The sequence below is a fragment of the Zootoca vivipara genome, chromosome 10, assembly GCF_963506605.1.
Source record: "Zootoca vivipara chromosome 10, rZooViv1.1, whole genome shotgun sequence".
NCBI classification, from domain to species: Eukaryota; Metazoa; Chordata; class Lepidosauria; order Squamata; family Lacertidae; genus Zootoca; species Zootoca vivipara.
In genome coordinates this window covers 16,093,740-16,117,554 of record NC_083285.1, presented here as the reverse complement: position 1 = coordinate 16,117,554, position 23,815 = coordinate 16,093,740, and the positions used below count along the sequence as shown (strand labels likewise).

Here is a 23,815-nt window from a genome sequence, read left to right as displayed (position 1 = left end):
CAATGTTGTAACTAAAAACCTGCATCTGTTGAACACTATCCTATACAGCATTCCAATGCCTGCTATTACTATATACCGTGTTTCTCATATTATAAGACATGTCTTATATTTATTTTTTCCTCAAAAAAACACACTATGGCTTATTTTCAAGGGATGTCTTATTTTTTTCCTCCTCCTCCTGCCACGGCCGGCATTGCTGCTGCGCCTATCACTATGTCTTATTTTCGGGGTATGGCTTATATTCCCTGAATGCTTAAAAATCCTGCTATGGCTTATTTTATGGGTATGTCTTAAAATATGAGAAACAGGGTAATAGTATTTTCAATGTGCATTAAAATGAGACCACAGCATTCTGAGAGCATTAGCAAAGGAGACAAATACTTCAAGCAAAACCATAAATTATCCAATTAGGCTTCTGTGCCAAGGTTAATAATCTCCTTAGGAACCGAAGATGTTATTATTCTACATAAGAAACTGCAGCAGTGGGAGACAGAAACACAGGATGTGCATATTTTTAATAGCTCCTAAAGTAGGAACAAGAATGTAATAGTCTCAGTTCTGCAATGCTGTGATCTGTATGATAAACTCAAGCTAAATTCAAGCTACTCAGGTGAAACAGAATTTTTTGGGGGGGATCAGAAGACTAGATTGTATTTTACTCCTGGCAGTACAGTTCTGCTCTAGCAAGAAGAACTAATTTTGGTACCTATATAGACAGTTATATGCACAGATATCCAAATTGAAATCAGTGAGCCTCCTGGTGCTTGAGAGATTTATTGGAGCCCTTTTTCCCCTCCCCAATCAGCATAACAAGATAAAAAGAAAATATGGAAATTCACACAGGTGTGTGTGTGTATATATATATATATATATATATATATATATATATATGCACGCAAGAATACCTAAAAGAATATGGAATAAAGTGTGATGATCCCAATGTGTCTCGACTATCACTCTTCTTCAGCAGATCAGCTATAGCTATTTTATTAAAATACAAAATGAAGGATATGAACTTTCCTCTCTCCCTTCATTTTCTATTTTCACAGGCTAATAGTTATAGTTGATCCCCGAAGAGGGCATTCTAACAATAAGGCAGGGCAAGTGGGAAGATCATATTTCTTCCATCTTGAAGCAATGAAGAAAAGCTTTCCATCAGTCTTATAGGCATGTGGGTTATCCAAAAGTTCAGTATTCATTACCCTCAACTTATTCTTTCAGGATGTGACCAGAAATGTAAAGTTACTGCCATCCGGTAGGAATACTAAGCATGCATCTTTAATTGCTGTCTCTTTGGGGAAATGTATTTCAATGGGGTGCTGAAGTGTACTGGGTTTACAGTGTTCCTCTGCTTTTCACTTCAAGCAGAAGGCTCTTGATTTACCATGGAACTATTTCAGAATCATTTACAAGCAAGTAGCCTTGATGCTAATTACATTACAACACACATAATCCATATAATGTGGTTATTGGTGTATAAAACTCACAAGCCTTTCTTTTTTAAATTACAGAATCTTTCACTTTGCTCTGTAAATCCTTGAGAAGCCTTATGGATCTAGTTCAGTGACTTAATTTATATCATAGCATCACATAATTTGAAGGGATCTCAAAGGTCATGTAATCCAACTTCCTGCTGATTCAGGAAATCTACTACGCTCTGCATAAAAAATCCCAATGAAGGAGAGTCCACCACCTTCTAAGGTCATCCGTCTGTTCCACTTATATTGTCAGTAACCTCTTCCTTACATTAAGCCCCTGTGCTTTTTCTTGTAATTTGAACCAACCGGGCCCTTCCCTATGTAGCAGAAGAAAACAAATCTGCTCCATTTTCTGTATTACAGCCCTTTTCATATTTGAAGCTGGTTAGATTACCTAACAGCTGTCTCTTCTCCAGGCTAGACATGCCCAACTCATTGAATCTTTCATCATAGGACTTGGGTCTTCTGACCCATCACCATTTCTGTTCTTCTGTTGCCCATCTCTGGGCATGTTCTAGTTTGTTGATATCCTCTGCAAACTCTCGTTCCCAGAACTGCACACAGTACTTTGTGTGATATCTGACCAAAGCAGAATGGAGTGGTACCATTATTTTTCTCAATCTGAGCATTATACTTCTTTTTACACAGCCTATAAATCCAGTGGCCTCTTTAGCTGCTGCACTGAACTACTGGCTCTTGTTTAGCTTGTGATCTGCTAAGGCCCTGAGGTCCTTTTCACATGTACAAATGGATATCAAGCCAGGCGCTTCTGATCCTTCCCACCTAAATGCAGAACTTCATACTCATCTCTGTTGAAATTTGTCAGTTTTCGTCCAGTGCTGTCAATTTGCAGACAAAGTCATCTGCAAATTGGATAAACATCTCCATCAAGTCATTTATATTTTTATCTAGGGATCCTTAAAGCTTACCTATGTGGGTTACTACATCTGCCCAGTTATTCACAACCATTGCCGCAATTAGAATGGCTGGTGCCTTATTCACTGGCAGGAATGGAAGTGATTTAGATGGGGTCATGGAACACTTATTCTCCCAGGCAAATCCCCTGCCCAGCTGAAGCTGCTATTAGCCTGGAGGGGAAAAATCAAACAGGCATCTACAAGTGTTTTCTCCTTAGGAGATAGTAACTGCTTCAGGGGGGTGATTTGCATTGGGGGATCATTCCCTTCCCCCTTCTCCATTGCTTAGACACAAATCACACATCCCACCTGCACTTGCTTTTTGAAAAAGATTTGAAGAGCTCCATTTATGGAACTCCCATGTAAGGTCTACTTTGACTTTAAGTCACTTGTGTCACCATTAGTTATCTTTCCAATGATATAGGTCAGGCATGTCCAACAGGTAGATCGTGCTCTACCGGTAGATCACTAGACATCTGCAGTAGATCATTGGCAGTTCATTGGCTCCCCCCAAAGAAGCTGAACAACTGGCTCCCCCTAAAAAAAGCTCCTTCCTGAAAAAACTCAATAACTTTGACCCGAACACCCCCCCCCAAAAATGGGCCTTCCTCCTTCCTAAAAAAGCTCAACAATTTTGACCTCAACCCCCAAAAAGGGGGTAGATCATTGCCAGTTTTTAACTGTGAGTAGATCGCAGTCTCTTGGGAGTTTGCCACTCCTGATATAGGTAGATTCTCACTGTCACATAGTGTATAGCGGCCCTGTTTTAATGGCAATTTGCTCCCAGTGGGCAGCAGACTTGCCATGTGCTTCTGCTTCAATGTACTGAATCCAGCTTTTGACACACTGCAAGGTGGTTGAGGGATACACGAAGGCAGAATTCAGTGTGTGTTGGCAAAGCCCTATTACGAGAAGACCTATGAAGAAGCCTTTAGTTAGGCCATTTTTTCTTTAGATATTGCTTTACAAGGTACATGGCATGTAACCTGTGCAAAGTTCCTGATAAATACTTTTCTTATTTGTCTTCACTGAGCCCTGTGAAGTGGGTTATTACTCCCATTAAACAGATGAGGAACCAAGAGGAATAAGCAATTTTTCCAAGTCCGCCCAAGTGAATCTATGACAAAGCCAGAATGTGAACAAATGTACCAGATGAACACAAATTTCTCTGGATCACAGCACCAGATCATCAAGATCGTGCTCTCTGCACATTTCTGAAAAGCTCGGGAAAAATACTAATTCAAAAACTGTTATAGAATATTATCTCAATCGTTTTCATTCTAATGAGTAACAACCATTAGTGTATCTCAATTGAATGAGAGGAAGAAAACATCCAGGATATAAAAAAGCAGCACAGAGGAGAGGACTATCAAGATCATGTTTTTATCACTGAATATTTCAGCTTTTCTTCTTTTTTATTTGGTTAGCTGCCACCGCTGTTCAAATCAATGCAGCAAAGTCTACACAGCTTTCAAGGACCCACGAGGGGGCAGCCAATGCAAAGAAAAGAAACTGTTCCCTGCTTCCGGGAAATGATTTTTCAAAACAGATTTCTTGGAGCTGGTTTAATTTGCAGCTCTATATGCAAACCAATATTCACTTGTTTTGAGAACTGGTGCAGCATAGAGGCTGTGTAAGCCATAAATCATTTGTCTGAATTTTACCTCTGCCATGAAATTAGGTACTTTAAAACCAACATAGGAAGCTGTCTTTTTCAGAATCAAGCAATTGGCCCAATCAGCTCAGTATCATTCATGCTTACTGGTAGCAGCTCTCCAGGATTTGGTGAGTTTCCTAGTCCTGGAAATGTTGGGGATGGAACCTGTGACCTCCTGTATACAAATGTGGTCTTCCACTGAGCTAATGCCCTTCCGCAACTTTCTGTCCTCAACCTCTGGTCCGCAACACGGGAATAATAATCAGAGTGACACACATTCTAGGTAGCTCTGGTAGCCACTCAACATTTGTGTCCACCACTGCCTCAGCATTGGTCCAGTATGGCTACAGGACTTCATCTCTCCCTGTGCTCCAGCTCTTAGCTTGGAAAGGTAAAGTGTGAGATGAGGAAGATTTCCCCCAACCTTCTCTCAAGCATAGAGATGGGAAGGAAATCTTTCGAACACAGCACCAGCTTCAAAAAGGATGAGGAAGCTGCAGGACATCTTGTGTTGTATCCAACACTAGTCCTACTCAAGAGAAGACCTATTCAAATTAATGAATATTACTAACATAGGTGCATTAACTTTAACTGGTCTATTCTGAGTAGGACAACCATTTAGTATTATTTAGTATTATTTATCATAATGCCTTCCTTGTTTTTAATAGAACGACTCATTTTCGGTATGAAATCAAACTGTACATTTCGCAAGCTGTACCGTGTCACCTAAGTAAAAAGCTCCCACCACTGCAATCAATAGGCATGCCCTTCGCAAACCTCTGAAGGGCAGTAAACTCATTGGACCACTGTCTCAGCAATTCAGTGCAACGGTGGAAGAACATGAAAGCAGTTCTATTAGCAGGTTAAACAACGCTTCCTAGAATCACAATGCTCCCATATGAAGATGAAAAGCAGCCACTGCAGGGAAGCAACCAGTCAACAACAAACAGAAATAGAAGCAAACAACAGGGCAGGACTACACTATTGGCAGACAAGGCAGCGATATGAGGCAACACAATCTGAAGCTGTTCCATCTCAAGCCAGAAGCAGCATGTGGGTCAATCAAGGCTTATGCTCAACTTCTTCAGGCAAAGGTGTTCTCCTAGCACAAAGTGAGCATGCATTCCAAGAGCTTCTGCAACATCACAGCCTAGGTTACAAGGTGCTCTCTGTTCACATGGAAGTTAAAGACTTCAGCAGCAAACAAACTCGACTCCTGGAAACCAGCCCACAATTTACATGAAACCTGATGTCTATGTAGCCAATGAGTGTCTTGAGTTAATTTCATTAGTTAACATTGAACTCAGCTACACTGGCAAAGGAAAAACCTTGGATCCCAAACACCTTGGCTCCCGAACGATCGAAACCCAGAAGTGAGTGTTCTGGTTTTCGAACATTCTTTTGGAAGCCAAACATCCGACAGGGCTTCCGCAGCTACCAATTGGCTGCAGGAGCTTTCAGCAGCCAATCTGAAGCTGCGCTTTGGTTTCCGAACATTTTGGAAGTTGAACGGACTTCCGGAACGGATTCCGTTTGACTTCTAAGGTACGACTGTATATGCGTTGTTTATGCATTCTAACACTGTGACACCAGATGGCGCTATGGAGTTCCATTTTTGCTTCCCTGATTTCTCATATAAAGTTCACAACACGTGTACCTGAAACGCTTCTTTGATGTATCTAGATCCAGCTATTATGTCTGTTAAAAGAGAAAGTGGCAGCAAGTGACACTTCAAGTAAGGCACAGAAGTTGGGTCCATGCTAGACTTGGACATACCGTATTTTTTGCTCCACAAGATGCACTTTTTTCCTCCCCAAAAGTCAGAGGAAATGTCTGTGTGTCTTATGGAGCGAGTGCATGGTCCCTGGAGCAGGATTGCTCAGGGGCGAAAAGCAGATCGTGCGCTTATTATTATTTTTTAAGGAAGAGCTAAAGGCTAACAAGAGGGAAAGAGGGAGTTGAAAGGAACCGGCTCAGAAGCTAATTGCAAGAGATCAGGGAGGGAGATAAGGGACGCTAGCTCCCTTCCAGGCCACGCCCACTTGTCCAGGCCTCCATTGTTGAATGTTCTGCAGACGTAGGCTGCAGCCACATGTGACTGGCTGATTAGATTATCGGTCTGGAAACTGTAGAAATGGCTCCCTTTCCTTTCCTAAATAAAATGCAGAACTGTGAGTTGAACCCCATAAAAACAGGATTTTTTCCCTTTGCAAGGTAAGCTCAGCAACTTTGAGCTGATCCTCAAAAAATGGAGCTTTCCCCCTTTGCAAAAAAGCTGCAGAACTGTGAGCTGATCCCCCCAAAAATGGGGCTTTTCCCATTTGCAAAAGAAGCTGCAGAAGCTGCACAACTTTGAGCTGATCCCAAAAAAACAGCACTTTCCCCCTTTCCTCCTCTAATAATTAGATGCGTCTTTTGGTCAGGTGCGTCTTATGGAGCGAAAAATACGGTAACCCCTAGCCTCGGTGTTGCAATACCATGGGAACTCACAGGTTTTATTGAACTGCATGAGCTATCCCATTTCAACAGTGATTTCATGACAGCCAGTGTGGTTTGGTGTAAAACCTCCTAGAAAAAATTCCAATGGTTATATCCTTGTTTTTGACCAAGCAAATTTCAGAATTTCCAAAAATATGCATCTCTTAATGCAAAAACAAAAACACACACCATCTCTTACATTCTAAAGCATGATAGAGTAATTCAAAATCATCCTTTGTTCTAGGATTCAGCCTTCGATTATACTCCTTTAGCAGTTTTTCTTCCCTCTCTCTCTGTCTCCTTAGTTCTTCTTGTGATTCCCATTCCAGTCTCAATCGCAATTCTTCTTTTAGTTTATTTACTAAAGTCATAGCTAGCCATCGTCGGAAATAAGTTTGTATCACAATTACCTGTAGATGGGAGTAGGAGATAGCAGGAAAGAAAGAAGCAAGATTCTGCTGAGTCTGTTATACATTTTGGGAATTACAGGAAAAATACGTTTCAAATTCGCTAGCTTCCTTAGTAAGTAATTTACTAATCAGAATGTCACATCTTTAAATGAAGCAATAGATGAATTGAACCTAATTATAAAAAGATCTTTAAAATGTGTAATGAATACATGGTTGTTTAAATTGTGACTATGGGCAGAAACTAAGCTTTGAAATGCAACTGCAGACATACCCTTATAAACTAATGCTAAACATGTTTAAACACAAGCTCCAGTGTGTTCAGCAAAGATCCCTTTCAGAACAGCTGAGCAGCTGGGGGCACTGTTATACAGTGGTTCCGCTCCTTCCTCCTGGGCTGTGTTCAGAAAGTGGGGGGGGGGGATGAGTGTTCAGACCCTTGGGCCCTCACTTGTGGGGTGCCTCAGGGTTCTGTCCTCTCCCCCATGCTTTTTAACAACTACATGAAACCACTGGGAGAGATCATCAGAGGGTTTGGGCTGGGTGTCCATCAATATGCGGATGATACCCAGCTCTATCTCTTTCAAATCTGAACCAGTGAAGGGGGTGAAGGCCCTGTGTGAGTGCCTGGAGGCGGTTGGAGGATGGATAGTGGCTAATGGGTTGAGGCTGAATCCTGACAAGACAGAAGTACTGTTCTTGGGGGACAGGGGGTGGGCTGGTGTGGAGGACTCCCTGGTTCTGAATGGGGTAACTGTGCCCCTGAAGGACCAGGTGCGCAGCCTGGGAGTCATTTTGGATTCACAGCTGTCCATGGAGGTGCAGGTCACTTCTGTGCCAGGGCAGCTGTGTACCAGCTCCATCTGGTATGCAGGCTGAGACCCTACCTGCCCGCGGACTGTCTCACCAGAGTGGTGCATGCTCTAGTTATCTCCTGCTTCGACTACTGCAATGCGCTCTATGTGGGACTACCTTTGAAGGTGACCCAGAAACTACAACTAATCCAGAATGTGGCAGCTAGACTGGTGACTGTGAGTGGCCGCCGAGACCATATAACACCGGTCCTGAAAGACCTACATTGGCTCCCAGTACATTTCCAAGCACAATTCAAAGTGTTGGTGCTGACCTTTAAAGCCCTAAACGGCCTCGGCCCAGTATATCTGTAGGAGCATCTCCACCCCCATCGTTCTGCCCTGACACTGAGGTCCAGCGCCAAGGGCCTTCTGGCAGTTCCCTCACTGCGAGAAGGAAAGCTATAGGGAACCAGGCAGAGAGCCTTCTCGGTAGCGGCGCCCGCCCTGTGGAATGCCCTCCCATCAGATGTCAAAGAGATAAACAACTACCTGACATTTAGAAGATATCTGAAGCCAGCCTTGTTTAGCGAAGTTTTTAATGTGTGACATTTTAATGTATTTTAATCTTTGTTGGAAGCCACCCGGAGTGGCTGAGGAAACCCAGCCGGATGGGTGGGGTGCAAATGATAAATTATTATTATTATTATTATTATTATTATTATTATTATTATTATTATTATTATATTTGTTGCATTATTCTGGTTTCTCCATTCCACAATTTAAGGTGGAAGCAATTCAACTATAGGAAGCTACTTGGAATGCTTCTTGATTTAAAACAGATGGTTTCTGCAATCTAATGCAGCTCTAGCAGAGCTGGGGTACCTGTGGCATTCTAGATGCTGTTGGACTCCAATTCCCATCAGGCCCAGAAAAAGTGGCCTAGTGGTCTGGGATGATGGAAACTGTAGTTCAGCAACATCTAGAGCAGGCATGTCAAACCTGCGGCCCTCCAGATGTTTTGGCCTACAACTCCCATGATCCCTAGCTAGCAGGACCAGTGGTTGGGGAAGATGGGAATTGTAGTCCAAAACATCTGGAGGGCCGCAGGTTTGACATGCCTGATCTAGAGTGTCGCAGATTCCTCATTCCTGAGCTATACAGTGAACGCTAACTAAAATAATGAATGTTCGGAGTGAGAGGGAAGGACGGGGGACTTGCTGGGAAGTCCAGATATGCATTGTTGGTTTGGGTTTGTTCCTTGTTACTGAGGCTAATGACTTCAATGTAAGAAGAGGCCCTAAGCGATAGTGACTTGACTGACAAATATCTCAGCGACACAGATCATGGACAAATCCTACATATTCAACACAACTACAGTGGTACCTCGGTTTAAGTACACAATTGGTTCCAGAAGTCTGTACTTAACCTGAAGCGTACTTAACCTGAAGCGAACTTTCTCACTGAAAGTAATGGAAAGTGGATTAATTCGTTCCAGACGGGTCCGTGGAGCAGTCTCAACCTGAAGCGTACTTAACCCGAGGTATGACTGTAATTGGTTCCAGAAGTCTGTACTTAATCTGAAGCGTACTTTCCTATTGAAAGTAATGGAAAGTGGATTAATCCATTCCAGACGGGTCCGTGGAGTACTCAAACCGAAGCGTACTTAAACCGAGGTGTGACTGTATATCAGAGTGCAAAAAAATGATAAATATGAAAGGAAAAAGGTGGGTTTTCATTTAATATGCATCATTATTTGCCCAGGAAAAGTCATAGATTGTTTTATTCTGATTGCTGTAGTCTTCCGGAAGGTCTACTGGTGATTTGCAGACCTAAGAATCACTGAAGTGGGGAGAAATGAGCAAGCTTTCTTTATTTTTAAACTTTTGACAATTTACAGAATTAACACTTGCCTTAAACAAGTCTTTATCTGACTGGTGCAAGCTCCTTACGCACCCTGAAAATCTGCTCCACAGGCCGGGGAACCCTCCAGAGAAGTTTTGTGCAAGGAAGGAGATGAAGAGAAAGTCCTGTTGTGTGAGTGGAACTCCACTTGAAGCCAATGTGTGCAATTCGTAATGTACTAAGATGAATGTGAGTCCCCTTTAAATGTAACTTTCACTTATCACATTTGTGATTTGCAGTTTAATGTTATAGCTTTTTAATCAATAGGACTTCTCTCCAGGTAAGTGGGTATAGGATTGCAGGGTCTTTTAATCTGCTGGGTTAAAGATGATAATTCAATGGATTGAGTACTTACTGCCTGAAGTCTTCGTGCATGGTACTCATCAGCTGTCACATACCCTTTTGGTTCTATCAATCTGTCAGTGACATTTGATATATAGACACCAATTTTGGTCATCTGAGTGGAAGTTGAATTTCTCGTATTTTGCAGCTTTTTTCTCTCAACAACTGTCTAGAAATAAAATTATTAATTTTAATGATCACATAATAAAGAGAGGCTGTGCTAGAAACATTGGACAAATTAAAAAGACTACAAAGCACGTTTACAAATGGATGAAGAAATAACTCACATAATTATAGGATTCTAATTTGTTAGAAAATACTTAGATTTCAAATTTCTTTATACGATTATTTTCATATTAGTGCTTTATTTTATACGCTGGCAAACATACCTGTGTTGACCTACAGAACTCTTCATAGCCTTTGTCTGGACGTTTTTTTGGGTCTGTCTGTGATCCTGCATTATGATATTCTATGCCTGTTTCTTTATGTCTATATCCACCCAAAAACGCTTTCTGAAAATTTGGCCTTTTAATTGACACGTTTACTTCCTTAAATGTTTCTGCATCTGTTCAGATTAAACAGTATTATTAAATTATAGAGAGGATGTTACAGAGTAATACCTGACCAGAATGAGCTAGAGTGCATGTTTCAACATTGCTGTCTACCTGTTTGCACTTTAAAAGTTATAACATCAGGCATGTAGTATTCCTCTAGGAGTTTAGATGCTTGAAGGGGAAAGTTTTCTTCATCGAGGGAGAACATATCAACTTGTATGGTCCCATAAGGTTTAGCATCAAGATTCCATAATGTTTCACTATTGTCAGTTATTCGCCCTAAAAGTAAATATTGATTATTAATATTTCACATCAAATAAAAAGATCAACATTTTCTTTTTTTAGAAAAGAAAATTAAAGATAGTTTTGGAAATGCAACCAAACTCAGTGAAAGCCTGTAGCAATATCCCAATCAAAGCTTTTCTCTCCACATCCATCTTCTTTAACAAAGGAAGTACTTATCTTTATGAGAATGACTCAAATTAACATCAATACAAATTGACACAGACCAAACAAAAATTGAAAACTAAATAAGACAACAGCAAAATACTGAATCTTTTCTGTTGCTGTGGTTCATGAGCAATTTTGATCAATACTCACTCTAATTCTCACTAGTGGTTTATACATACCTAGCATCATAATTTGTAAAATATCCAGTGGTATTTTTAAGCGTCCTACGAAGTACTGCTTCATTTGCTCCACGGTTTGGTTAATGTTAAAAGACTTAGTGAAAACTTGGATAGCAGGATGTAGCATGAATCGAACTGAAAAAACAAAACATCTGTTATCGTATTTCATCAACAGCAGATTCTAAAAACTGTACTGTTTAGTTAGATGAATTAAGTCAAGTTACTGCTGAATTTACCTTTCCTTCTCTTCTGGCCTTGGTAGAATTTTTTTTAATGCAACAGATTATATGACATGTTATAATCTACTTCTTTTAAATGTAATTATTTCAAGATCTGCTATTATAGAATATTAACTATGACACCATTTAAAATTAAAACATACAGAAAAGAGACAATGATGTATAATCCTTTAGCTGATATAATGATCAGAAGCAGCAGCAATTTACTTTATGCACACACCAACAATATATACCTTGTACCCAGAGTGCTGTCTCTAGAAAGGAACAAAACTTAATTCCCCTTCCATGGGGTGGGGGGTGGGGACCCAGCCCACTGAAATCAATTGGGAAGCTTTTGCTCATATGGATAGCTTTTGTACAAATGCTGGAGTACATGCATACAAAAAATAATTATTTCTCCCACCTACAAATCTGACAGTGCAATCCTAAGCATGCTTACTGAATATCAAAAGCCACATTTAGGAATGAGCCTAACCATGTACAGTGTTACCTTGGGTTAAGAACTTAATTCGTTCTGGAGGTCCGTTCTTAACCTGAAACTGTTCTTAACCTAAGGTACCACTTTAGCTAATGGGGCCTCCCGCTGCTGCCATGCGATTTCTGTCCTCATCCTGAAGCAAAGTTCTTAACCCGAGGTACTATTTCTGGGTTGGCGGAGTCTGTAACCTGAAGCATCTGTAACCTGAAGCGTCTGTAACCAGAGGTACCACTGTAAGTATTTGTTGTCAAACCCATGGAGGCTTGACAACCCATGGAGGCCTGACCCTTTACAGTTGAGGGACCCAAATGGTAGCATTCATTCCCTACTCCAGTGTTTCTCAACCAGTGTGCCTCCAGATGTTTTGGGACTACAACTCCCATCATTCCTGACCACTGGTCTTGCTAGCTAGGGATGATGGGAGTTGTAGTCCCAAAACATCTGGAGGCACACTGGTTGAGAAACACTGCCCTACTCTATAGCTTCAGCAAGTTGCATCACAGTGATTTTGCAAGACATGACTGTTCCATGTGGCTTTCGGCATTTGATTTTTTTTTCTTGTCACTTTTCTGTAAATTGGGAGTTGCTATACAATGTTTAGTTTTTTATTTTTAGATTTATTTGGTGATTTATTTTACTGTCCTCCTTGTACACTGCATTGGGCTCAATTTGTGGGAAAGAAGCATATAAACTCAGGTCCAGTGCCAAGGGCCTTCTAGCGGTTCCCTCACTGCAAGAAGTGAGGTTACAGGGAACCAGGCAGTGGCGCCTGCCCTGTGGAATGCTCTCCCACCAGATGTCAAGGAAATAAACAACTATCTGACTTTTAGAAGACATCTGAAGGCATCCCTGTTTAGGTAAGTTTTTAACGTTTGATGTTTTACAGTGTTTTTAATATCCTGTTGGAAGCTACCCAGAGTGGCTGGGGAGGCCCGGCCAGGGGTATGAGTAATAAATTATTATTACTACTACTACTACTACTACTACTACTACTACTACTACTACAACTAAGGAGCCACTAGCTGGAAGTGATTTCAGTGGACCTAAGCAAGTGACGCATTTCAGTCATCAACATTATTAACATCATTTAAGCAGTAACAGTTCTTAGTCGTAAAGGCAGCAGCAATATATGGTGTCTGACAATTGCCCACCTGTTACAGTAGCTTCTTGGGTACTTGCTTCAAACTCTTCTCTTTCAGCTGCTAACGCTTCTGTTAACAAAGCACTTGCAGAATGGATATGTGCTGCAAAATCAGCCGCCCTTTCAGAAAAACTTGTAGCAGCAGCTGCTGCAACTGTGATATCAGACGCATCTATGTCAACTATAAGCGGCTCGATTTTGGCACCAAGATCTTGGACCTCTAGAATACCTTCCTGAAACACTGGGACCTCATCCTGGGATTTTGGAGGAGCTTCCTCTTCTTTTTCTATCGCGTCCAAACCCTCTGTCAGTCTGTCTGCAGTAGCTGGCTCCTGAACCCCTTCTGCAGCAGCGCCAGGTTCCTCAGCTGCAGGAAGATTCTGGTTCTGTTCCTCAGAAACACTTGGCCCCTCCACTAATTCCTCCATAATAGCTAGTTCCTCAGTGGCAGCCGGTTCCTCAGCAGTGGCTACTTCCACTATGGCAGCCGGTTCCTCTGCAGCAGCTGGTTCCTCAGTAGCTGCCAGCTCCTGTGGTGGTTCCTCAGCATCATCACCCAATTCGCGTGTTGCTAATTCTGTGCCTTGTTCCTGCTCCATAGGCAGGTTTGTTTCATTCTGCTGTGTTGCACCCGTCTGCTCTTGCGTAGTTCCTACAGTTTCGGCACTTTCTTCTGCTTGGTTTGTTTCAGAAGTGTCCTCTAAAACTTGCGTTTCAGCCTCTGCTTCAGCCAGGCCACCTGCCTTTTCTTCTGGATCAGCCATTTTTCTGAAAGGAGAAGTACACCTTTTTAACCTTCACATGAGCTGAAAGCATAATTTACAGGGAAATGTGAACTTTAAAAGTACATTTACTCCTTTGTCTAGTAACTGCCTGTCCTTTGCACAACACAATTGCTTGGAGGGGATGGGACTCTTCCTACTAAGCATACACAAACTTTAAAATTTTGCTGTGCTGTGGGGCCGACTACATTTACATTCCAGAATGCAAATTTAGAGACTAGTTAAGAGCATGCTTTTCTTCTTTGTCCAGTTTCAATTCCTACTTTTCTATCCTAAAGGACTTAAAAGTAAGAAATCTACCTTTTTAAACTTGTCATTGAAATTAGGTTTCTTAACTAGTGAATCTACTCATTAAAATTAATCTCCCATCTTATCAAAATTGGTACATTTTGAGGGGGCACATGCAAACTATTTGGACTACACAGAAATGATTGTATTTGAAAAGTTAAGCCTGAATAAGGGAGAAAAATGTTGTTTAAGGAGCAGCAGCAAGCAGGAAACCAGCAAGCAGCACCTTTATTTTTTAATTATTATTTTTAATTATTTTTTTTTATTTTATCATCAATTAAATCAAGTGGCATCACATGTACCACAGTATCTGTAGTGCCCTACGCGCAGAGACTACAGCTCCCAGAATGCAACACGAGCCATCCATCATTATTTATGTGCGGCGAGGGAGGGGACAGGGAAAACCCGCTCAAAACCAACCGACTACATGTCCCAAGGTGCTTTGCGCCGCCGCCATGCCGGAATTAAACGTAGCCCTAGCGCACAGCGTGTCGGGAGCTGTAGTAAAGGACTCAGCAGTTCACGTCATGGCGGCTCCGCATCAGCTCCCGCTCCTTTCCAGCTTCTCTGTCTTATTCTCACGCCGACTGATTAATAAAAATAAAAATAATGATATTAATAACGGCATTAGTAAAGGCGGAGGAGCTTACCGTAGTGCTAGGTACTCGCGTACGTTCCCCGAAGCGGCCGCTGGATCAGCCCGACCTCCTCCGCCTGCAAGCGGGAACGGAGAGTCGCTGTATCCATAGCAACCGCCAACTCTCGCGAGAGGAAGGACAAATCAATGTGTAGCTGAAAGGGACGCATGTGCAACACGCTTTGCATGCCAGGAGTTTTCCATACAGCGGTGCTGGCGAGATGGAGCGTGCAGGCGAGTGACTGCTGTGCAAGCGGGGCTGTCAGTATCCGCGCCAGGCTTTGTTTTGCGCGCTAGGCAACGCTCACTACTTGCAGAGACGCACACACAACCCCCAAAAGAATCCCTAATTTTGATCTTCAAAAACAGATGTCTCGCAGAAAAAAGCACAAAACCTGAAACTGTTCCATTTATTCTAACTTGCAAGAATAATACTGATGAATTGGAAAAATAAAAATGCAGCTCCCTTCTACGAATGAATCCATTCTTACAAATACTGTTAATGGGTTAAGATCTGGTGAAGTACAACTTTGTGAAGTATACAGTTTTGGGGTCCCCCCCCCTTTACTTTCCCTTCTACAGGTGCTGTTTCTCTTTTATTTATGCTCTCACAATGTTTAGTGCACATATAACACTATACTTTTTAACTTTCAACAAAGATGTCTGGGTGGGGAAAGGAATAAGTTATACCACAACCTTTGATTGTTTTCCTCAAATACGAAAGAAAACGTTTTAGCACACAAAAAAAAAATTAAGTCTATTCAGAGTGTCAGTTTCAGGCACACCAAGATCTTGCTTTGCTTGCTGCTGAGTTTTCCCTGCCTTTCAGGGGGTTGGACTCGATGACCTTCAGGACCCTTCCCAATCTACAATTCTGTGAAAAACCAATTCTAATGTATGAATTGCTTTAAAAATGATAAAATGCTTCAACATATATCTTTAAAAATTCTGATATTTTACTTTTATAACAAAAACCAATTGGTATAAAGCTGCCCCTGAGATCTGCATCCCAGACTGCTGCCTAGCTAGTCTAATGATAGCACTAGCCCTATGAGAGTTGTTTTCGCAGCTGCACCTCTTGAAAATCCCTCTCCACACTAAAGGCATCACTGTCCTCTTTGACACCTGTGCATTTTGTATCTTGGACTACCGGTAGGTGCATAAAGCTGCATTCTAAACTTTTAAGCACACTAAATTGGGAGTAAAAGCTTTACAGGTCTGAATGACTGGCTGCCTTTATAAATGCTCACTTTGTTTTAAAAGGGGCACACAAGTGCAGTGTCACACTATGGCAGAGCAAGAGGTCTCCACAATACAACTTCCAGGAAAGCTGCACCACATTTATTCTCTCTATGTCAGGGCTTCCCAAATTGTGGTCCGCAGACCAGTAGCATCACTCAGGTGGTCCCATGCCATGGTGAACCTGGGAATTTGTGATTGACATGTGATTGACATGTCATGGAACATTAATGATCCAGATTTAAGTGTGTTTTCATTGCTTCTTTCTTATTGCATTTCTTTTATTAGTTGGAATTCTTATTGCATTTCTTTTATTAGTTGGAATTCTATGGAATTCAGTTTAGATTACTATGGAGAAGGTAGTAACTGTATAATAAGTGAAACAGTGTTCAAACATACCAGAAATTAACACAAGAAGTTAGCCACCTTCACAAAAAGTGAGGAAAGGAGCTTGAAGCCAATAAGAAAATTCCAAGTTTTAGTCACAAGGATACAGGCTTTTCATCTTGGTGAAAGTTGCAAGAGCATTTGTGTTGCACTGGTTTTATGTTTCTTTTTACCATATAGTCATTTTCATCCAGCAGGGACCCTTCCTTCTGCATTTAACGTTTACCACACTGTTACACTTGATGCCCTCTAGTGGCTTTTCTTCTAAAACACAGTATTTTTTACAATATAGTAAATGATTGTGTTTACAGGTCCCATCTAACACCAAAGCATTCTTCAGTCACAGTGATTTGAATAATTACAATACTTTAAAATATATTTTCAAGCAAGCAGCAAGCAGCTTTAAATGTCAGTATAAAGCCAGGGGTGGCTCCTCCATAGGTTGTTGGGACTCACTCCAGTTTCTTTCAATCTCAGACAGCATGACCAATGGTCAGAACTGATGGGACTTGAATAACATTTAATGGGCACAGGCTCCCTACCCCTGTCGTACAGAGTAGAAATTTTATTGTTGCATGCACAGGTTTTTGCTGTCCCCAGACTCATCTGTAGTAGCTTCTTGCCCTAGTGGCATCACTTTGGCTGGTCAGATAGGAAGGAGGAAATCTTTGCTGTTTGGGAAGCTGCCAGTTCCCATGCCACAAACTGAACTCATCAAGTCACTTCTGAAAACTTCCCTTTCTCATTCTACTCAAGCTAGAAAAGAGGGGAAAAAGGTCAACTATTACTTGGGGGAAAGGCTAATTAACCAGAGAAAGCAGGCAGCCCTGCTCTGCCAATGGAAATAGAATGGAAACCGATAATTGTTCCTTCCTCAACACAGGGATATAAAATTTGGATAGCTCTGGCACATAGGAAGCTGCCTTATAGAGTGTCAAGGCATTGGTAATCTAGCTCAATGTTGTCTACACCAACAGGCAGCAGATGCTTTACCACTAAGCCCTTCTCCTCCTTCTCCTCTGAGAGTGGAGGTAATCCATGGATATCCTCCTCTTCCAATACAGCCTATGTTACTAGCAGCTTGTTCTAGAACCTAATAGACTCAGTCTTTCTCCTATGCACATAAGAAGTTCAGTAGGGAATAACAGAGTTCGGGGTGTGTGTGTTTGCAGTCCAGGGAATAGGAAGCCTGTTCATTTCTTCCCAATGCTCACCTAGCCCATCCTCTGCTTGTTCAGGAATGCGAGCCTGGAACCCATGCACTGGGTTGTTGGTGGCAGTGGGGGAAGAAGGTTCTTGTATGCCCTATACAGATTCCCATACATGCAAGTGTCTATAGAACTTAAGATTATAACAGTTAAATTGTTGAGAACCATTTGCACCTGGTGGTAAGTTCACAGTGATCTTCCAATTAATGGGTTGTAATGAATGCTAGTCATATTCAGAGAAGATGCACTGAACTACCATGCCATTAATTTCAACAGGTCTGCTTTGAGTACACCTTACTTGGATATATAACCAATAATTATAGCAAACAAATCTTATGAGTAGAATTAAGATATTTTTCATTCATGTCCAGCATACATTTGATTACATATTTTTTCACTTCCAAAAGCTACAAATAACATTAACTATATTGGCCATTTCCATTGATCAGACGGAGGTTCTTCAACCAAAGGCTCCCATGGTCGCCATTGCACCATTTTCCTGGCTAGGCTGAGCTCACTTTCAGCCTGTTAAAAAGAAAAGAAAAGATTTTTTTCTTTAAAAAAAAAACCTTCCCAAAGTTGTTACATCTAAGCTAGACAATGAACATCTATTAGATCCACTAATCACACACTAAAATACAGATATATATATATATTTGACACTGGTTTTTATTAAACAATTTAATTGGTACAACACTGGAATACATAAACACTGTATATCTTTTGACCAAGTCTTTTGACTGTCAATGCATCAAACAGCAGTGCACTCAGTATAGTCTGGTAAAGCCTGCTTATGGCTCCATAATGGGGTAACATAGAAAACAAAGGGGGGAAGTCAGGATTGTGCTCTTTCAATAGTCCCATCCTCCCAAATATTTCAGTTTGCCCAATGGAATGGTCTCTCCTCCCCCCACATGCTGTTTTGAGGGTTCTCCAGGCACACCCTCCCCAAGCCCATTTGGGGGGTATGCAGGGTGGGGAGATCATTCCCTTTTGTCCAAGCGGGAGTCCTTGCACTGACTCCTGATTGCATGCCTGGTTAGTTGTATGCAGCCCTCAACATTTTTGTAATAAGGCTTTTTGCTGCCAATATTTCAAAGAGTTTTGAGGGGCTGTATAGACAAGGCTATGTTAGAAAAGGTTCCATCAGGGTAGCAAATGCTGTAACACTCGTCTTTATGTCTGCCTTATTAGGACGTAAGAGGTTAAGTGACTAGCTACATTGCTAGGAAATTCTTTTTTCTGTTCAGCAGCCAAATTTAGTTCACCATGTATAATAACCCCATATTTGGTGAGATTCGGTGAGACTTACTTCTAAGTAAACATAGGATTGCATTGTGATTTTTTTAATAGTGACAGTTAACATTTCATATTTTACTGTGGTAAAGGCTCGTCTCCATATTGACAACAAACTGACTTAATTTACTCTACAGAGAACCCCCCCCAAAAAAAACCCAACAATGTCTCACTTTCAGAATTCAGCATTTTAAACAGATAATTGGATTCCTTTCATTTTTTCAGTAGAGTCTATAAGAAACAGTTGCATATTTGGCAAGTACTATATTTGCTAAATAATTAGATATTTGCTAAGATATTACCTGCAAAATCACTTCTTCTATCTGTCCACCATTTATTTTACTTTCCAGTTTTTGCACATCAGGTTCCTGCAAGTTCAAGAACAAGTGAAAGGCTCAGGTGTGCTCTGATGTATGTTCAAACAGTATATTTCTATATCTCACTCAAGAGTAAAAAAATAACCCAATGAGTCTTTTCCAAAAAGTGGCATATAGTCTAGAATAGTAGTTCTTTCTCAGAATGCCAAAAGGAATATGAAGCCATAGGTTGCCAGCTGTATATGTCCACAACCTTTCGAATCAACAAGCAATAAGTAGTTCAGATTACCCTTGTGGAAAAGTTAAGGCTTTTCAAACATCAAATATTAAAATATTGTGTTTGGTATTTTAACCATTCAAGGGGGGGGGTTAAGTTATCATGGAGGACTAAAATATCTATCTTCATCTGATATTGACAAACTTATTAAAAGACATTAGGTAAGTATACTATTCCTATTCTGGTCTCCAGAGAACACACAGACACCTTTAATAAACCCATACAATACAAAACGGGTGCACTGTATAACCTATAATAGTTCTTCTGGTATGAGTCCAAGATGAAACTAAAACCAAGGCTGCTATCCTGTAAGCCCTGCTGAATTCAGTGGAAACATTTGAATGAATGATTCTCAAGGCATCTTACAAGATTGTAAAAACATGTATACCAAACCCACACACCCAGCAGCCCTTAGTTCCTGGTTCAATGTTTTCTTTGGAGGGGGTATTGTTTTGTTGTTTCTGTTTAAACTATTTATTTGTGCTTTTATCTTGCCATTTTTATTTTGTGAACCACCCTGAGATCTTTTGATGAAGGGTGATATTTAAATCTAATAATGATGATGATGCCAAAGTGTGTTTTCCTTCAGCTCTGAAGCCTTGAGAGAAGCAAACTTGCTACTGCTCCTTCTCTGGTCAATCACCTTGCCTTAATACCCTACTTGGAAGGGTGTGTGTATGTGTGCAGCCTCCCAGCAGCCCTAGATTTCACAGCTGATGGGAGAGGCCAGAATGGCCTTTCTGTTCAGCTCTCCAGTCCCATGGCAACTGGTGCCAGTTTATGATGCATCTCTATTTGACAGAATTCAAAAAGCAAATCTGGTAAGTGAAGCAAGGGACAATAGGCCACTTGAACAATGTAATTTGAGATGCTTAAAATGTATGACATACTTACTGTTTTTACTATATCAAACCGCTCATTTACAATGTTCTCTGTATACTTCCTATATGATGCATCTCTGGGCATATTATCCAAAGTAGCAAGGATTTTTGAGTAGAGTACCCGGAGGCGCTGAAAAGATCACATAGCAAACAGTAATTGAAGGTGAACCATAAAAGCCTATACAGTGAACTATGAATTGTAATAAAAATGACTATAAAGTTCACAGCTTTCTTCAGTAAGTAGCAAAGGGAACAAATCTGCAAAACTCTATTAGAATCTTAACCACCTCAAATTCAAGATACTGGAGAAATTGCATATTTTAAGGTAGTTAGAACATTAATATTAATTACTTTAATAAATCTAATGCAACATATAAAATGAGCCTACTGAGGAAGAAGAAGGGTTTGGGTATCCAAGAAGAAAAGTTTTGATATCCCGCTTTATCACTACCCTAAGAAGTCTCAAAGTGGATAACATTCTCCTTTCCCTTCCTCCCCCACAACAAACACTCTTTGAGGTGAGTGAGGCTGAGAAACTTCAGAGAAGTATGACTAGCCCAAGGTCACCCAGCAGCTGCATGTGGAGGAGCGGAGACGCGAACCCGGTTCACCAGATTACGAGTCTACCGCTCTTAACCACTACACCACACTGGACATTCAGAAGCATGGAAAACTCTAGTTACTGAAAGACTGCTGATTTACTTCTTGGCTCACACAAAGGGGCTGTGTGCACAATCAAAGCAGTTCTTTGTATCTCAACTTATTAAGATGAAATATGCTCCTGGTAAGCAATACTTTCCTCATATTTTCTTCAATTTCAAATAAACAAATGCTTTAAACTCACCTCATGTGGCGCCTCACATACAGCTAGCCCAACTAGTCCAGTGGTCTGCAGAGATTTAAAAATCGATATGTTTAGTATCCTAAATTAAGGATCGTTTTAAGATATTAGTTTTACATTTGCATGTATATAAAAATATTGTTTCTGAAGCTCAAAAGATGCTTTTGTTGTTTGGAAGCTGCATCAAACAACACATCTACCACATCATAGAATCACAGAACTGTAGAGATGGAAGGAACCCCAAGGGTCATCTAGTCCAACCCACTACAATGCAGGAATCTCAATCCATGACACCTGCTTAAAACTCTCTAACGAATAAAAGTCCACAACCTCCCAGAGTCTGTTCCATCGTCAAAGAAGCTCTTACTGTCAGAAAGTTCTCCTCTTTCCCACACTAAACACACCCACCTCTTTCAACCATTCCTCATGAGGCTGGGATCCCAAGCTGGAAGATCACAGAACTGTAGAGCTGGAAGGGTCCACAAGGGTCATATGGTCCAAAACCCATTGCAATGCAAGGGTTTCCAGACCCTTGATAATCTTGGCGGCTAACATTGCCTAACATGGATGGCGGCTAACAGATTGAGGTTGAATCCTGACAAGACAGAAGTACTGTTTGTGGGGGACAGGAGGCGGGCAGGTGTGGAGGACTCCCTGGTCCTGAATGGGGTAACTGTGCTCTTGAAGGACCAGGTGCGCAGCCGGGAGTCATTCTGGACTCACAGCTGTCCATGGAGGCGCAGGTCAATTCTGTGTCCCGGGCAACTGTCTATCAGCTCCATCTGGTACGCAGGCTGAGACCCTACCTGCCTGCAGACTGTCTTGCCAGAGTGGTGCATGCTCTGGTTATCTCCCGCTTGGACTACTGCAATGCGCTCTATGTGGGGCTACCTTTGAAGGTGACCCGGAAACTACAACTAATCCAGAATGCGGCCGCTAGACTGGTGACTGGGAGCGGCTGCCGAGACCACATAACACCGGTCTTGAAAGATCTACATTGGCTCCCAGTACGTTTTCAAGCACAGTTCAAAGTGTTGGTGCTGACCTTTAAAGCCCTAAACAGCCTCGGTCCAGTATACCTGAAGGAGCGTCTCCACCCCCATCATTCTGCCCGGACACTGAGGTCCAGTACCGAGGGCCTTCTGGCGGTTCCCTCGTTGCAAGAAGCCAAGTTGCAGGGAACCAGGCAGAGGGCCTTCTCGGTGGTGGCGCCCGCCCTGTGGAACGCCCTCCCATCAGATGTCAAAGAAAAAAACAGCTACCAGATTTTTAGAAGACATCTGAAGGCAGCCCTGTTTAGGGAGGCTTTTAATGTTTAATAGATTATTTTATTTCATTTTTCTGTTGTAAGCCGCCCAGAGTGGCTGGGGAAACCCAGCCAGATGGGCGGGGTATGATTATTATTATCTTGATCCTCTACACCCAGGATACTACCCCCAAAGCTACTGGAAACTTGAGGTGAGCAGCTTCAGTTGCATGGACCAGAGATTTAAAAAGGATAGCTACAGTGTTTTTTTTCCTAGGGGTACGCATACCCCTAAATATATTTTGAATCTAACGGGAAAAGAAACTAAAAATAAAAAATATATAGTTTCTTCTCTAGCACGGTGAATCATTAGTTCTGTTGCTACCCCCGATGGCGGCCTTTTGTCCATTTACGGTATTTATTTTTCCCGATCTGAACTATAAAATGGTGATTTTCTTGAGTCAAAATGAGAGTACCCCTAAAAAATTCTTTAGAAAAAAAGCACTGGATAACTACAACCTAGCCCTTTGGCCAGGGAAGCTGCCACAGGACACCAAATGATGGGGCTCTTCTGACATTTATGTCCCTCACATTTCCTCTAATGCGCTCAAGGCAGTACACATAGGGTTCGCCTCATCAGTGGCAGATTTACATATAAGCTAAACAAGCTATAGCTTAGGGCCCCACTCTCTTGGAGCCCCAAAAAATTTAAAGGGAAAAAACTGGATGTACATTTCCAAAATATAAGTTAAAAAACAAATACAATAAAACCTACATACAGCAGCTGTGTTCTGTGTTGTGTAGGCTCCTATAATGTAAGTAATGGGCCTAGCCTGCTACCTAAAATATCACTGGTTTGCTCATTTCTATATATATAGGGTGCCTACATTCTGCATGGACTGGTTGCATGGCAACATGTGCAAATGACTTTAGATACCTATTAGGTCCATAAATTACCATATATTCAACACAAAAGAACAGCGACAATTGGTTGTTGACAAGGGATAGCTGGACATATAAAGGGCCCCATTACCTTCAGTAGCTTAGGGCCTCATCACACCTAAATCCGGCCCTGCGCCTCATCCTTGGTACCTTCGCAGCCAAGGGGTCAGGCTGCGTCCCCACTGAGGGAGCCACAACCAGCCTCTCCCCTCGCCCTATGAAGCGAGCTTTCGCCCTTGGTTAAGCAACACACACGAGGGGACCCGCCAGCAGCCGCACGACGCCCACCCCCGCGACCGACCTCAACCCTCTCACCTTCTTCAGGACTCCGGCCATAGCTACTATATGTCAGATGCCGCGCGCAAGGGATTCTGGGGCAACAAAAAAAAACAACAACAGACCAATCCTGAGAACCTACGGAAGCCGGCGAGCCAGCGAAGGCAACGCGCGTGCGCAAG

General features: G+C 41.7%; 2 protein-coding genes across 2 annotated transcripts in view; both read right to left on the bottom strand.

Annotated features, from left to right (window-relative positions):
• Positions 1-15,082, bottom strand: part of IQUB (IQ motif and ubiquitin domain containing) — a 34,514-nt gene extending 19,432 nt beyond the window's left edge. The window contains exons 1-7 of the mRNA XM_035127969.2: positions 14,737-15,082; positions 13,027-13,784; positions 11,159-11,293; positions 10,641-10,808; positions 10,365-10,540; positions 9,989-10,144; positions 6,730-6,940 (exon numbers count right to left, since the gene is read on the bottom strand). Of these exons, the coding sequence (XP_034983860.1) occupies positions 6,730-6,940; positions 9,989-10,144; positions 10,365-10,540; positions 10,641-10,808; positions 11,159-11,293; positions 13,027-13,780 (1,600 nt within the window). The 5' untranslated portion in view covers positions 13,781-13,784; positions 14,737-15,082. The remainder of the gene's footprint in view (positions 1-6,729; positions 6,941-9,988; positions 10,145-10,364; positions 10,541-10,640; positions 10,809-11,158; positions 11,294-13,026; positions 13,785-14,736) is intronic.
• Positions 15,083-17,897: 2,815 nt separating this feature from the next.
• On the bottom strand, positions 17,898-23,814 carry NDUFA5 (NADH:ubiquinone oxidoreductase subunit A5). Its single transcript, XM_035128520.2, has 5 exons — positions 23,673-23,814; positions 21,173-21,217; positions 20,342-20,458; positions 19,156-19,221; positions 17,898-18,082 (listed from the first exon to the last, which is right to left on the bottom strand). The coding sequence occupies exons 1-5, from the start codon at positions 23,691-23,693 to the stop codon at positions 17,981-17,983; spliced, it is 351 nt and encodes a 116-aa protein (XP_034984411.1). The 5' UTR covers positions 23,694-23,814; the 3' UTR covers positions 17,898-17,980.
• Position 23,815: the final 1 nt, after the last annotated feature.

Bases quoted from the DNA above. Each gene is read 5' to 3' on its own strand.
- NDUFA5 (XM_035128520.2), bottom strand. From the start codon at position 23,693: ATGGCCGGAGTCCTGAAGAAG. The intron at 19,222-20,341 runs GTAAGTATGTCA...TTGAACTTGCAG, and splicing joins GGTTTGATATAGTAAAAACA to GAACCTGATGTGCAAAAACT. The intron at 18,083-19,155 runs GTAATATCTTAG...TCTTTTTAACAG, and splicing joins TAGAAGAAGTGATTTTGCAG to GCTGAAAGTGAGCTCAGCCT.